Source organism: Dasypus novemcinctus, chromosome 22 (genome assembly GCF_030445035.2).
Source record: "Dasypus novemcinctus isolate mDasNov1 chromosome 22, mDasNov1.1.hap2, whole genome shotgun sequence".
In the NCBI taxonomy this organism is placed as follows: domain Eukaryota; kingdom Metazoa; phylum Chordata; class Mammalia; order Cingulata; family Dasypodidae; genus Dasypus; species Dasypus novemcinctus.
In genome coordinates this window covers 30,550,115-30,566,144 of record NC_080694.1, presented here as the reverse complement: position 1 = coordinate 30,566,144, position 16,030 = coordinate 30,550,115, and the positions used below count along the sequence as shown (strand labels likewise).

The window sequence follows — 16,030 nt, the reverse complement described above, 5'->3', positions numbered from 1 at the left end:
ATATCTCCATACCCTATAGGCATGTCTTGGAGTACTTCCTCCCACCTATGCATCCCCCATCAATGATACCCCACATCAGTGCTCCTCCCCTGCCATAGTTGAACCCCTCTGTAATCCAAATTTCTTCAGAAATGAATAATATATTGCCAAATTTAATTAATAGGAAAATGAATTAGTAATGATACAGTTAAAGATTAGAAATAGAATACATAATAATATAGAAAAACTAAAATAAAGTAAAAAATGGAGTGTTAAAAAATGAAAAGTATCATAAAAAAGAGTTTTCTCATAATTATAGTTGACCCAGAAGGACGGTTTGGCTCAGTGGAGGAGTTTCAGCCTTGAATGTGCAAGGTCTCTGGTTCAGTTCCTGGCACTTCTTAGAGCAGTGACCCGCTGGGATAGTAAACATCTGGCTGATACTTTGAGGCAGAGAAAACATAGACACTACCCTTGTATTAGCTTCCCTTCGGTTTCTTATTTTCCTAAAAAAAAGAGAGATTACTTTTATTACAAAATTTGGCTTGGTTTACTCACTAAAGCCCACTTCAAGGTCTGCAGTAAGAAAGCTGCAGGGTGATTGATTGCTGAACACCAGCAGCCTGACAAGTTCCATAGGGGCGAGGGAGGGAAGTCTGGTTTTTCTTAAAGCTTGGTTGACTCCTTGCTTGAGGGCTTGTCTGGGGTTTTTTGTTTGTTTGTTTGTTTTCTTGTCTTTTCTTCTTCTTTACCCCGCCCCCTCTTGCGGGGGGGGGGGGGGGGGGGGGGGGGCGGGGGGGGACTTTTTTTTTTTTTTTTAATTAGGTGCTGCTGGCTAGTTTCTGGTTTGCTGTGCTTCCTCATCCTTGATTTCCTCTTTTATGTATGCACTAATTTTGGCTAGCAATGCTATCTCTTTTCCTTCCTACATCTTTCTATCTTCCACTCCTGTTGTTGCTCTCACATTCTCTCTCTCTGTGTTTAGCCACCAATTTTTTCTGGCATTTTAGTTCTAACACTTCTATTCTGTCTTCTTTTATTAACTCTTTCTGTTATTGTCCTTTCTTTTCTTTTTCCCTCTCTCCTGATCATGCTGGCCTTTCAATTCATATTATATTCTTCTCCGTATTCAGTTTCCCATTTCATTGTAGGTACTCCACTTTTTTATTCCTATAACTCTACGTTGCTAACATGAATTTAATATTCATTCTCCTAGGTCTTATATGGTTCTTCTGCTAACATTTATTATCAGTAGTACTCTCATACTTTTTCTTTGCCTAACTCTCTTGCTTTCCCTGACCCCAATCCTTTTCCTTCAAGGGAACTTAGACAACAACAAGGAAATAGAATAAGAAGAACAAAGTGTCAAAGAGAAATCTTAACACACACAAAAACAGTACCTAAATAAAGCCTGAGGCTAGACAGAGATGTTAATCAACTCAACAAACCGTCAAGATAAAATGATGGCCAGACAGCAACAAAAAAATTACAAACCATACCAATAAGCAGGAAGACATGGCTCAATCCAATGAACAACTAACAACTAGGAAGAGGAACTGAACATTGAACAACTAATCAAAGCTCTCCAAACAAATATCATGAACCAACTTAAAGAAGTGAAGGAAGAGATTAGGATATTAAGAAAACACTTGGAGAGCATACTGAAGAAATTGTAAATATACGCAAAAAAGATAACAGATATGATGGTGATGATTGGCACAATCCAAGAAATCAAAAATACACTCTCAGCAAATAACAGATTTGAACAGGCAGAACAAAAAGTTATTGATGTGATTTCAGTACATCTGAAGTCAAACAGAATTGACAGATAAAAAGATAGAAAAAATCCAGCAGGTACTTAAGGATTTGAATGAAAATGAAAAATGCACAAACATATGCATTATAGGCATCCCAGAAGGAGAAGACAAAGGAAAGGGGACAGAATGGGGTGTTGGGGGAAATGATGGCAGAAAACTTCCCAAATCTATTTAGGGAGATGGATGTACATGTCCAGGAAGTAGAACACACCCCAAACAATATAAATTGCAACAGGCCTACCCCAATACATATACTTATCAAATTATCTAATCACCAAGGCAAAGAGAAAATACTGAAGGCAGCAAGAGAAAAGAGAACCGTCACATATAAGGGAAGCTCAATAGATTAAGTGCAATTTCTCATCCAAAACCATGGAGGCAGGAAGGCAGTGGTATGATATAGTCAAGGTACTGAAAGAAAAAAATTTCCAGCCAAGAATACTCTGTCCAGCAAAGCTGGCATTCAAAAATGATTGAGAGTTCAAAATATTCACAGATAAACAGAAACTAGAGAGTATGCCAATAAGCAACCTGCCCTTCAAGAAGTACTAAAGGGAATTCTGCAGGAGGAAAGGAAAAAAACAGGAGAGACAATGTTGGAAGAGAGTGTAAGAACAACTAAAAAGATGAAAAGAAATAAAAGCCACATATGACAAAGAAAAATCCAAAGAAAATGTGGCTACTGTAAGTAATTCCATGAGAGTAATAATAATGAATGTCAATGGATTAAACTCATCTATCAAGAGACACAGCTTGGCAGAATGGATAAGGAAATATGACCCATCTATATGCTGCCTACAAGAAACCCACATTAGATCCAGGGATTCAAGGAGGTTGAATGCGAATGGCTTGAAAAAAATCATACAAGCAAACAATAACCAAAAAAGGGTAGGAGTAGCTATACTAATATTAGACAAAATAGACTTTAAATGTAAAACTATTGTGAGAGACAAAGATGGACACCACATATTAGTAAAAGAGGCAGTCTTTCAAGAAGAAAGTACTATCATGAGCATTTATGCACCTAACCAGGTCACCTCAAAATACATGAGGAAAACACTGTAAAAAGTAGTTTGAGAAATAGATGCCTCTACAATTATAATGGGGGACTTTAATACACTATTATCACAATTAGACAGAACATCTCAGCATTGAATCAATAAAGAAACAAAGTCTTTGAATATTAGAGGATCTGGACCTAATAGACATATATGGTACAATACACCAAAATACAGCAGGATATACATTCTTCTCAAGCACATATGGATCGTTCTCCAAGGTAGACCAAATGTTAGGCCACAGAGAAAGTCTCAGTGAATTCAGAAAGATTGAAATGATACAAAATAATTTCTCTGACCACAGTAGAGTGAGTCTGAAAATCTGCAAGGGCCAAATGATTTTATAAATTAGGAAAGTGAGCCCATCTATATAGGTATGTAACCTAACCATATTAATTTTTTAAAATCATATTTTTCATGGACACTGCTTGCTTGTCTTATACCAAGTCTGTACATTTACTTAAAATTGTTGAGCAAGATTGATTTAGTTATGAATTCTTAATGAAAGCTTTGTAGTCAGTAGCAAGAAGGCATGGTTACAAATTTATTGGGATATTTCCAGGTGTATGTCACTCCCTATGTCATGTGATTTTCTTTTACAATGGGTTCAGAGTATGGATGTGTCTGTGAGTACATCTGACAGGCAGATGGCAGTTCAGCATTGATAATTATGGTACTGGAACAACATACACCTTTTAAGTTTTATATACACATTGCCTCCTTAGTGCTGTTATTTTATACATCCCACTCAAGACATTGGTAAGGATAACCTTGTGTGAACAGAAATTTATGTTTTAGGAGTTAGTGACCTTCAAGGATGTGGTTGTAGATTTCACCCATGAAGAGTGGGACCTGCTAGACACATCCCAGAGAAAGCTGTTCAGAGAAGTGATGCTGGAGAACATCAATAACCTGGTCTCAGTAGGTGAGACTCTCAAAATTTGTCTATGTCTATATCTATCTTTTATCATCTGTGTAATCTACCTACCTATATATTTATCATAAATAATCTTCCATTTTTAGTTCAGATATCCAAGTAAGCTGCTCCAAATTTTATCTTCTTTCTCTTACATTTTTTTATTTTATAATTTTAAATCATTTATATTGTGCTAAAAAATCCCCAAACGAATTTATTTCCTCATTTTTTATTTATATCTAATTCACCCCAATAGAATTTAATCTTCATGACCACAATTTATTGCGTTTCTTGAATCTCAATTTCCAACACTCCGGGCTGTGCAGAAATAAGTATTCTCCTCCAAGAGCTATGCTGAGGCTTCAGAACTCAGTAGTAAAAACATTGTATATATCCTTTTCCAGAAAAAATTTATGTCATTCTGTTTGAATTTATGTTAATTGGATTATTTTTTAACATAATATTCAGTAGCTTTGGAAACATTTAGAGTATAGACAATTCTGCAGTTACGCTTTTTATAGTGCATGAGTAACAACAACCATTGTTGTCCTCATTGAAATGGGCAAAAGGTCAAGAGTTATAGTTTCCATTGAAATATTGTCATGATCTAAGTTCAAGTTATTATTGCATTGCTGACCTTCAGTGCTTATCTTATTCTTTGATAACATGATGTATGTCGTGCTCATGCCCTGTTACTATCATAACTCAAAACCCAGGTAACTTTTTTTCACACAAACAGGATATCAAGTCTGCAAAAGAGATGTGCTTTCCCATTTGGGACAGGAAGAAGTGTGGAGAGAAGGAATAGGTTTACCTCGGTACCAGAATCCAGGTGAGCTCTAAAGACCTGTGCATTAGAAGAGGGATTCATGATATAGTATGTGCTTGAATATTTTAACTTCAGTATTCCTTAAGTGAGTAATGATTTCTTCAGTGTTCCTAATATAAGTTATGATTTCTAAATGTAGCTGAGGATATTGTGGAAATTTTAGTCACATGTGTTTGTTCCATACACTTCTCAAGCTTTATTGAGTGTCATTGGCATTAGGAAAGGGATATTGATTTGTTACTGCAATTAAACCTTCACATAATTATCGTTGTTCTGGTCCTATTCTTGGAAGATTTTTCCCTCTTTTTTTCCCTCCCTCACATCCCAACTTTTTTCTCATGTTCCATATCTCAAAATCTTTCCTAACTGTAATGCAGTTATCTTACTTATGAATACTTATCCCTAAAGTATTCATTATTTTGATATTCTTTCCCAGCTCATTGTGAATGTGGGAAACATGTTGAAAGGGATACTTGGAACTTTCTAAACTTTTCCTTCCCTAATACAATTCTAACAATTTATTCTGCTTTTTTCCCAGTTACTACAGGGAGAAAATGTGCCTTTAAAACATGGGAAATGATAGAAATGATATTGAAACAACCTACCTGTAGGAAACTCACTTCTAAAATCATGTCATTGGTAAGCTCAATTTTGTGAAATCTAGTATTCCAAATAGATACCTAGGGATAGAATAAATTAGGAATTCAGTAAAATCATGAATTTGTAGTTAAGGTTTGGATTAAGTGCTAATCCAAAAAAAATTGGTGATAGTTTGAATTTTAGGTAAAAATTAACTTAAAACACAAACTCTAACCTGAGGTCACATTAAAAACAAATTGCACAAACAGGTTTCATGAATGTAATCTTTCATGAAGCTAAAAATTGATCAGATACCTCTGCAATTAGATTCTTATAATAGAGATCATCTGTTTGTATGGAATAGAATAATTTTTATATGAAACCAACATGGCAAATATTTTAATTGGAGATGACCACTAGTGGATTAGTCTAAGGTTCATATATAGAGAAATGAAGGAATTCATGTAAATGGATAAAAGTTTTACAGTCTCTCATCAAATTCCCACAGCACAGATCTCACACCCAAAAGAATTCCTTTAAGTGTAATTCTTTGCAAGAAGATTCCTCTCACACAACCACAGTGAGCCAGTATGCATTGATTCACATAGCAAAGAAATCCTATTTCAGGAAACCACCTGCAACAGTCCTCAGTGACTATTCATATTTTAGAGAACATAAGCATCTTCACCATACCAGTAAATCATATGAATGTTACCAAAGTGCTAAAAATTTTATCCAGTGCTCTGACCTCAGACAAGACAGTGTAATTCCCATTGGAGAGAAAACCCATGAGTGCCATCTATGTGGGAAAGCCTTCACTACATCCTCCTCCCTTAAACAACATGAGACATGCCACACTGGAGAAAAACCACATGTATGCCATTTCTGTGGGAAAGCCTTCACTACATCCTCTTACCTTAAGCAACATGAGAGATGTCACACTGGTGAAAAACCACATAAATGTCATCTGTGTGGGAAAGCCTTTAGTCATTATACTTCCCTTAAATATCATGAGAGATGTCACACTGGAGAGAAACACTATGAATGTCATCTTTGTGGGAAAGCCTTCATTCAACTATCTAAACTAAAACAGCATGATAGAACTCACACAGGAGAGAAACCCCATATTTGTCATCTTTGTGGGAAAGCCTTCAGTCAGTATTCTGCTCTTCAAAAACATGAGAAAACTCACACTGGAGAGAAACCCCATCAATGTCATCTCTGTGGGGAAGCCTTCACTACATTCTGTTCCCTTAAGCGACATGAGAGGTGTCACACTGGAGAAAAACCACATGTTTGCCATTTCTGCGGGAAGGCCTTCACTACATCCTCTTACCTTAAACAACATGAGAGATGTCACACTGGTGAAAAACCACATGAGTGTCATCTTTGTGGGAAAGCCTTTAGTCATTATAATTCCCTTAAATATCATGAGAGAACTCACACTGGAGAGAAACCCCATGAATGTCATCTTTGTGGGAAAGCCTTCATTCAACTATCTAAACTAAAACAACATGATAGAACTCACACAGGAGAGAAACCCCATGTATGTCATCTTTGTGGGAAAGCCTTCAGTCAATATTCTGATCTTCAAAAACATGAGAAAACTCACACTGGAGAGAAACCCCATCAATGCCATGTCTGTGGGAAAGCCTTAACTACATTCTCTTCCCTTAAACAACATGAGAGATGTCACACTGGAGAAAAACCCTATGAATGTTATCTATGTGGGAAAACTTTCACTTTTAGGTCTACCCTCCGGAAACATGAGAGAATTCATGCTGGACAGAAACCATAATATATGTATGGGAAAATGTTTAATTTTCTAGTCTTAGACAATTGGAAATTACTCAAACTGGAGAGAATTCTTATAAATGTCAGAAATTTGAGAAATCCATGAGTCAATATTCTTACTTTAAATGTAAATACTAACAGTATAATAGTTTCAGATGAAAGAGACTTCAGCCATAGATGTAAACTTTAAACATAGCAAATAACTCATACAGTGAATAAACACTATTTTTAATCTGTTCAGTAGTTCCTATAGTCATCCATACTACTTCAGATAATCTAATAACTTTCATACTGGTGAGAATCCATATACATGTCATCTAAGTAGCAAAGCCCTCAGTAGACAGATGATAGATATACTATGTGAGAGAATACATACTATAAATATAATGGAATTGGAGAGGCCTCGTCTACCACTCTAATCAGAGAAATCACACATGAGGAATCACACATGTACTCAATGTGGGATTGCCTTAATTCCTAATTTATCCTCTAAATTAATTGAGTGAACTCCAAATAGTGAAACAATAGGTCTGTAATCACTGCACTATCATTCAGTGAAAGCTAAGTCTTAGTGTGCTAAAGGAAACTCAGTTTAAGAATAACCACAAAACATTAAATAAGGGTGAAAAGTCTCCATTAGGAGGATGAAATCCCTTGAGGGATTTCCAGAAAATTCATGGTGAAGAATGCAGTCAATGAAAAATCATAGGACATCATTTATTCAGAGATTGGGGAGGATGTATGCATCATTAATTGTGCTACTCTGAGGTATATTGTTTGAGGGGCTTGGGCAAATGATTGGGTATCTGATGGCTGATTTTATGAATACCAACTGTGGAAATGTTATAGCTTTGGGGATAGAAGAATGTGTGAAGTCTGTGATTTTGAAGTCTTTCCCACATAAATATATTTCTCTAGTTGCCTTTTCTGGGTCACTGATTACATATCTGAAGGGGAGGAACACAGTTTGTCTCTTTGTTCCTAATCTTAGAGGAAACAATACTTCAACTCAGTGACTTGAGTCCTTATTAGTGGGCATGAGAATCATGCATACAGTCATTCTCTGTACCAGGCAGAGGTCCAGCTCTTTCCCACTGCCTATTGCTAACTTCCCTGTAGGAAGTATCCAGGCAAAATGCACTGCAATAATCATCTTGTTAATAATAAAATACCTGATAGAATCCAAAACCTTTAATGCCCATAGGCAATGTAATTATGATGGTCAATATTTGGAAATCCTGTCCTTGACATTAATTATTAAAACATTAAGATCCAGAGCATTCAAATATGGAAATCTTACAGTTAAGTATTTTTTTTTTTAGAACAAATCAAATTTATTGATACTATTAGTGAAGCATACAGTCCATCCAAAATGTACAGTCAATGGTATTTGGCATAATCACATAATTGTATAGTCATCACTTCAATCATTATTAGAGCATTTTCATTATTCAATAATAAAAAAGACAAAAAATAGAAATTTATCACCTCTCAATCTCTCTATGCTTCCCCTGCTGTATATAGCTGCTCTTTCTGGGTATTTCTGCATATTTATTTATTTTAAAACAGTTTTATTGAGATGTATTTACATACCTTACAATCTATCCTAAGTGTATAATCAATAAGTTTTAGTGTAATCACAATGTTTGCCTTCCTTAACAAAGTTTTAGAATGATTTCATTATTTACAAAAGAAAAACTCCACACCCCTTTGCAGTCACCTCACAATCCCTCTCTCTTTCCACAGCCCTACATTAATCTAACTTATCGTTATAGATTGACTTATATTTACATATTAAATAAATGGACTCATACAATTTTGAGTTTATTTTTGTATATGGTGTGAAATAAAGGTCTATCTATTTTTCACTCATGGTAGTCCAACTTTCCCAACACCATTTGCTGAAGAGTCAATTCTTTCCAGATTAAGAGATATTTTCCACCTTGCCAATAATTGGCAGGCCAGAAATGTGAGGGTTGAATTCTGAGATCTCAATTCAATATCATTCTTCTATATGTCTGTCAATGTGAAATTACTATGGTCTTTTGACTACCATGCCTTTGTTAAAACTTTTAAGATTGGTAAATGTCCACAGGATGGAGGGATAGAGTATGGATTAGAGTGGATTTACTGATATTCTACTCATGAACTATTGTGATTAGTAACTGAAGAAAATGTGGCATTGGTGTGGAGAAAGTGGCCATGGTGGCTGCTGGGGGTAGGGAGTGGGAGGAAGAGATGAGATGTGGGGCGTTTTCAGGACTTGGAGTTGCCCTGGGTGGTGCTGCAGGGACAGTTACCAGACATTGTATGTCCTCCCATGGCCCACTGGATGGACTGTGGGAGAGTGTGGGCTATGGTGTGGACCATTGACCATGAGGTACAGTGGTGCTCAGAGATGTATTCACCAAATGCAGTGAATGTCCCAGGATGATGAAGGAGATTGTTGTTATGGGGGGAGGAGGGGGATGGGGGGTATATGGGGCCCTCATATTTTTGAATGTAACATTAAAAAAATAAATAAAGAAAAAAAAAGATTGGTAAATGTGAGTCCTCCAACTTGAGTTTTCTTTTTCAAGATGGCTTTAGCTTCTCAGGGCCCATTATTCATCTGTATAAACTTCATGATTTTCTTTTCCATTTCTGAAATGAAACTTGTTTGAATTTTAATTGGGAATGCTTTGAATCTACAAATTGCCTTGGGTAGTATTGACATAAGGTTAATGTCCAATCTATGAACATGAACTAGCCTTCCATTTATTTAGATCTTTTAAAATTTTCTTCAGGAATAGTTTATTTTATTCTGTTTAGAAGTTCTTTATATACTTAATTTTATATATTCTTTTATATTTGATTTTTTTAATCTGTTACTTTGAATGGATTTTTTTCTTCTCCCAATTGTTCATTGTATGTAGAAGCACTACTGCTTTTTCCTATTGGTCTGCCCTGACACTACTGAATTCATTTATTCTAGGAATTTTTTTTGTAGATTTTTCAGGATTATCTGTACACAAGATGATATGAAGTGCAAATAGGGAATGTTTTATTTTTTCTTTTTAGTTTGGATACCTTTATTTCTTTTTCTTGCCTAATTGCTCTTACAAAACTATAGTGCAATGTTGAACAACAGTGGATAAAGGGAAGCAGATTTGGCTCAATAGATAGAGCATCTGCCTACCACATGGGAGGTCCAGGGTTCAAATCCAGGTCCTCCTGACCCGTGTGATGAGCTGGCCCATGCACAGTGCTAATAATGCACGCAAGGAGTGCTGTGCCACGCGGGGGTGTCCTTGCATAGGGGAGCGCCATGCGCAAGGAGTGCACTCTATAAGGAGAGCCGCCCAGTGCAAAAAAAGTGCAGTCTGCCCAGGAGTCATGCCTCACACATGGAGAGCTGACACAGCAAGATGATGCAACAAAAAGAGACACAGATTCACCATACCACTGACAAGAATATAAGCTGACAAAGAAGACTATACAGCGAGTGGACACAGAGCAGACAACTGGGGCGGGGGGGAGAGGATGGGGAAGGGGAGAGAAATAAATAAAAAATAAATCTTAAAAAAAAAAAGTGATAAAGTGCTCATCCTTGTCTTGTTCCTGATCTTAGATGGAAGGCATTCAGTTTTTCACCATTGAATAGGATGCAAGCTGTGGGTTTTTCATATATGCTTTTTTCATGTGGAGGAAGTTTCCTTCTGTTCCTAGTGTTCTAAGTGTTTTTATATACAAAAGGAGCTGCATTTTTTCAAATGCCTTTTCTGCTTTGATTGAGATGACCATGTGGGTATTTTCTTTCATTCTGTTAGTGTGGTGGATAACATTAGTTGAGTTTCTCATGTTGAACCAAATTTGCATGACAGGGATGATTACCAGTTCATTATCCATTATGTACAATTTTTTAATATGCTGCCAGATTCAGTTTGCTGGTATTTAGTTGGGCATTTTCACTTCTAAGTTAATGAGATTTTTTTCTGTGTTTTTTCTTTCTTATGTTATCTTTATCTGGATTAACTATGAAGGTAATGCTGGCCTCATAGAATGAGTTGGGTAATTTTCCCTCCTCTTTAGGTTTTTGGAAGAGTTTGAGCAGAATTAAAATTGTCTTCTTTAAATGTTTGTTAAAATTTTCCTGTGAACCCAGGAAATAGCTCCTGAACTATTCTTTGTTGGGCGCATTTTGATAATGGATACAATCTCTTTGTCATTGATTTGTTAGATCTTCCATTCCTTCTTCAGACAATGTAGTTAGTTTATATTTCTAAGAATTTGTCTCTTTCATCTACATTATATATTTTACTGTCTTACACCTTGTGACAGTTTGAAGTTCCTTTATGTACCCCAAAAAGCAAAAGATTAAGTTTCTGAACTATTTGCTTCCTGTGCCAAGCCCTTTTGGTTGTAGTATATTAGTGAAATGTGGCACAGTTTGGAATTCTGCTCTCATGCTGCGCCTTATGTAAATGAAACAGAAAAAAAGAAAGCTGTCGTTTTTGTTCCTGCCGTGTGAGACATGGCTTGAGGATCACTAGCATTTAAAATTTAAGTACAATACCTGCAAAAGGATAGGCCCATAGAACAGTTCATGCCTGAAGAGATGAGACATGCATTATAGCCCACAGATGAACTTTGGAAGAAAGCAGAGCAGCCAAGACTGGAGAGGAGGACCTGAAAGAGAATCCCTGTGCCTGCTTGTCCACAGGTGAGCTCCAGGTTATGGTGGGCTCTGTAAGGAAATGCAGAGACCTGAATAGAGAATGGTGACCACCTTGCTTTGCTATGTGGGAAAACCCCAGGTCACCAGTAGCTAACATTGGTGAAATATGCATCTCTGTGAATAACCTGATTTGGACATTTCTTAGCCTCGGAACTGTAAATTTTTACCTTAAATAAAATTCTCATTATAAAACCCAATGCTTTGTGGTATTTTGTACCAACAGTCTGTGCCAAACTAAGACACATCTGTCCATAGAGGCCAGTTATGGCTCTTTTATATTTCACTAAGGATGGTAGTAATATCTCCCTTTTCATTTCTGATTTTCTTTATTTGTATCCTCTCTCTTTTCTTTTTGGGCAATCTAACTAAATATTTGTTGATTTTATTGATCTTACAAAGAATGCACTTATGGTTCTTTAATGCTCTATTGTTTTCTTATTTTCTATTTCAGTTATCTCTGTCCTTATCTTTGTTATTTCCCTCCTTCTCCTTGCTATTGGTTTAGTTTGCTCTTCTTCACAACCTTCCAGTTTTGTGGTTACATGTCTGATTTGAAGTCTCTTCAATTTTAATGTAAGCATCTGGAGCTATAAATTCTCCTCTCAGCGCTGATGTTGCTGCATCCCAAAAGTTTTGGTATGTAGTATTTTCATCTTCATTTACCTTAAGATATTTCCTAGTTATGCTTCTGATTTCCTCTTTATCTCATTGGTTGTTGTAGATTATATTGTTTAATTTTCACATATTTGTGAATTTCCCCTTCCTCCCTCTATTATTGATTTCTAGCTGCATTCTGTTTTGATCAGAGAACATGCATTATATGGTTTCAAAAATTTTTTAATTCATTGAGATCTTCCTTGTGCCCCAATATATATTCTATCCTGGAAAATGATCCATGTGCACTTGAGAATAATATGTACTTTGTTTTTGTCAGGTGCAGAGTTCTATATATGTTATGTCAAGTTGGTTGCATGTATCTTATCATTCAAATCCTGTACTTCCTTATTGATCTTATTAGATCATCTATCCCTTATTGAGAATGGTCTTTCAAATTCTCCTACTATTAATGTGGAACTTATCATTTTTCCCTTCAAATCGGTCAGTACTTCATGCATTTTTGGTTTCTGCTGTTAGGTGCATATATTCTCATAATTGTTAAACCTTCCTGTTGAATTGTTCCCTTTATCAGTATGTAATGATCATCTTTGACCCTCTTATATGTTTTTGATTTAAAGGCTGTTTTTTCCTATATGAATATAGCCACCTCAACTCTCTTTTGGATACAACTTATGTGGTATTTTTTCCATCCTTTCACCCTCAACATATTTGTAATTTGAATGTAATGTAAGTGTCTTAGAGACAGCATATGGTTGGTTCATGTTTTTTTAATGCATTTTACCAATCTCTTCTATGTGAGAACAGAGTTTATTCCATTTACATTTAAGTGAAATATTGGTAATATAGAAATTTCTTCTGTCATTTTTCTGTTTTACCTGTGCAAGTTTTACAGTGTTTTTGTCTCTCACTGTAGCAGATATGGCTTTGAATTTTTCCCACAACCCTTTTAGCCACAGAAACATTTCATTTCTTAATAGTTACACAGCAATCCTTGAGAAATAACTGTGAGCCCCTGACTGATAAATAAAATGTGTGCTTAGACTTTTCTCTCAGAAACTCAAAGAATAATGTGATCTGTGAACTGCTTGACCATTTTTGTATCAGTAGATTCCTTAGTAATTACTATGAAGTTGTAACTTCAACCCTACTGACCAAAATCATAAATGCTTATTTTACACAGTTCCTGTGAATGGGTAACTTCTGACCTGTTGGAAAATACTGTGAATGTTTGGGGAATGATTATCTCTCTTGAGCACTGCACTTTTAATCATGCTCCCTCCTCACATCCCTTCTCCAGCTGCACATAGACATGGTAAAAAAGATTCCTCTTGCTTTGTGGCAAGTATGGCTCAAGCTTCAGAAATGTTATGCTGTCTCTGCCCACTGCCACAGATGAGGATTTAGGCCATGACCAGTTTCAGACTATAAGACTTAGATAGGATCTCCCCTCTGGACCACCAAGTTTGAGCCCCCACATAAGCCCCCTATAAAATGCTCTTTGTTCACTAAGCTTGGCTTGTCTGAATCTTTCTTTGGTCTAATATATCCCTCTCAGTTTGGTGGGAAGCTGTCATTTTACATGGTGCCCTGCTGGGAACATGCAGTTTTATTTAATAATAATTTGCTGGGGGTGGGGTTGAATGGGACCTCACATATATATTTTTAATGTAATATTATTACAAAGTCAATTAAAAAAAAATAAAATAAAAAATAAAAAAAATAAAAAAAAAATAATTTGCTTACTTGTGTTGTGCCATATTAAGTGCCAAATCTATCTGGATATGTTTTTTATTTGTTTTTAACTCATGAGTTTAAAATTTAACATCCTAAATATCTAACAATTATCTTCAGTTTGATAATTACTTAGCTTCAGTACATAACCTAAATAGTTTGCATTTATATTATAGCCCTCTGAACCCCCACAATTTTTTCACTCATTACCACTTATATGTTTGTGCATTGTATGTACAAAAGGGTTTATTTATTACTACCTTTCTTACATTTGCATTTTGGCACTTGTAGGAAACAAGATGTGGAGTTACATACCAAACAATACAATACAATAGTGCTGGCATTTACAATTACCTAAATGGTTACCTGTACTGCAAGTTACTGTTTCTTTAGGCTGTTTTGAAGTACTTTCTAGTGTACTTTCATTTCAGTCTGAAAAACTCCCATTAGCATTGCTTGTGACAAAGGTCTAGTGGTGATGAATTCCCTCAGCTTTTGTTTAACAGAGAATGTCTTAGTTTCTCCTTCATTCTCTCCCCCTTCCCCCCCCCCCCCCCGCCCCACTTGCTGTTTCTGCTGTATCCATTCACTGTGTGGTTTTCCACATCTGTTTCTCTCTCTCTCTTTTTTTTTTTTTTTTTTTTGTCTTCTCTTCTTGTTTTCTCCTCTAGGATTCACCAGGATTTGATCCTGGGGACCTCCAACATGGAGAGAGGTTCCCTGTCATTTGTATCAACCTCAGTTCCAGGTTTCTGTTGTGTCTCACCCTTTGTCTCTCTTTTTTTTGTTGTATCATCATCTTGCTGTGTGGCTCACCATGTGGCCACTGGCTCACTGCATGGGCACTAGCTCACTGTGTGAGCTGCTGTGCAGGCACTGGCTCACAGTGCATAGGTCACTATGAAGACTCTGGCTTGCTGCATGGGCACTGGCTCAGCACATGGGTCACCATGTGAGCACTGGCTCCATGCATGGGCCCCAGGTCACTGTGTGCCTGGCTTCTCCCATTTGGTAGATGGAAGCCCAATCACTTGAGTGACATCTGCTTCCCTCTCCCTCAGTTTTGAAAGAGCAACTCACTGTATATAAATTTTGCACTGGCAGATGTTTTCCTTCAGCATTTTTAAGTATTTCAACCCTCTGCCCTCTTGCCTCCATTGAGTCTGATGAAATCAATCACCATTCAATCTAATTGGGACTTCCTTGTATATAAAATGTTGCTATTCTCTTGTAGTTTTCAGAACTCTCTCAGTCCTTTGGATTTAGTAGTGTAATACATGGTGGGGTATATTTTTTCATGGTAATCCCATTTGGTGATCACTGAGCTGTTGGATTTTCATAGTCACACCTTAAAAGTTTGTGAATTTCTCTGCTATTTTTTTTAAATATCCCTTCTGTTTCCTTTTTATCTTTATTCTCCATCTGGCATACCCATATATATTGGTATGCAATTGATGTTTTTTGCTATTTTCACCTTTAATATTTCTTTTCTCTTTGCCCTCCTTAGCCTGACTCATTTCAAATGTCTTTATTCAAGATCACTGCCCGCTCCAGTCTACACTTAAAATCCTCCTGACATTTTTTTATACCAATTATTGTGATGTTCAACTCCAGTACTATTGTTTTGTTACTTTTACATTTTTCTCTTTACTTAAACTTTTTTTTTTTTTTTACTTTTAACCTTCTTTAATATTCATTTAAGTTTTACATCCTTCATTTTATCCTAGGGACGTCCCGTGTGCTGATCCTGGGCCCAGGAACTCCTGACGCTCTCCAGATAGAATTTAGTTGGAGACAAGTTCCAGGGCCAGGCGGTGTCCGGGGCAGAGGAACGTCTCTCCGAGGCCTTCCCCTAGACTGCCGGGCCGTCCCCAGAACGTACCCGTCTCCCTGAGTCTGAGGAGATCAACCCTGCTGGAGTGGGGGATCTCATTGATCAATCTCGCTGGGGCCTCCAAATGTTATAGACCAGCGATATTGACCAGACTCAGA

At 36.6% G+C, this 16,030-nt stretch overlaps 1 protein-coding gene across 10 annotated transcripts in view; it reads left to right on the top strand.

Annotated features, from left to right (window-relative positions):
- The window catches only part of LOC101416015 (zinc finger protein 596-like), a 63,998-nt gene that overhangs the window by 17,900 nt on the left and 30,068 nt on the right, over nucleotides 1-16,030 (top strand). For 3 of the 10 annotated variants that reach the window (XM_058285147.2, XM_058285146.1, XM_058285149.2), the window contains 4 exons: nucleotides 3,653-3,779; nucleotides 4,510-4,602; nucleotides 5,138-5,238; nucleotides 5,687-9,517. In XM_058285147.2, coding sequence (XP_058141130.1) covers nucleotides 3,653-3,779; nucleotides 4,510-4,602; nucleotides 5,138-5,238; nucleotides 5,687-6,976 — 1,611 coding nt within the window. In that variant the 3' untranslated portion in view covers nucleotides 6,977-9,517. Of the gene's footprint in view, nucleotides 1-3,652; nucleotides 3,780-4,509; nucleotides 4,603-5,137; nucleotides 5,239-5,686; nucleotides 9,518-16,030 lie in introns of those variants that run through there. The other 7 variants (XR_009182714.2, XM_058285151.2, XM_058285150.2 and 4 more) reach the window with 3 other exon arrangements.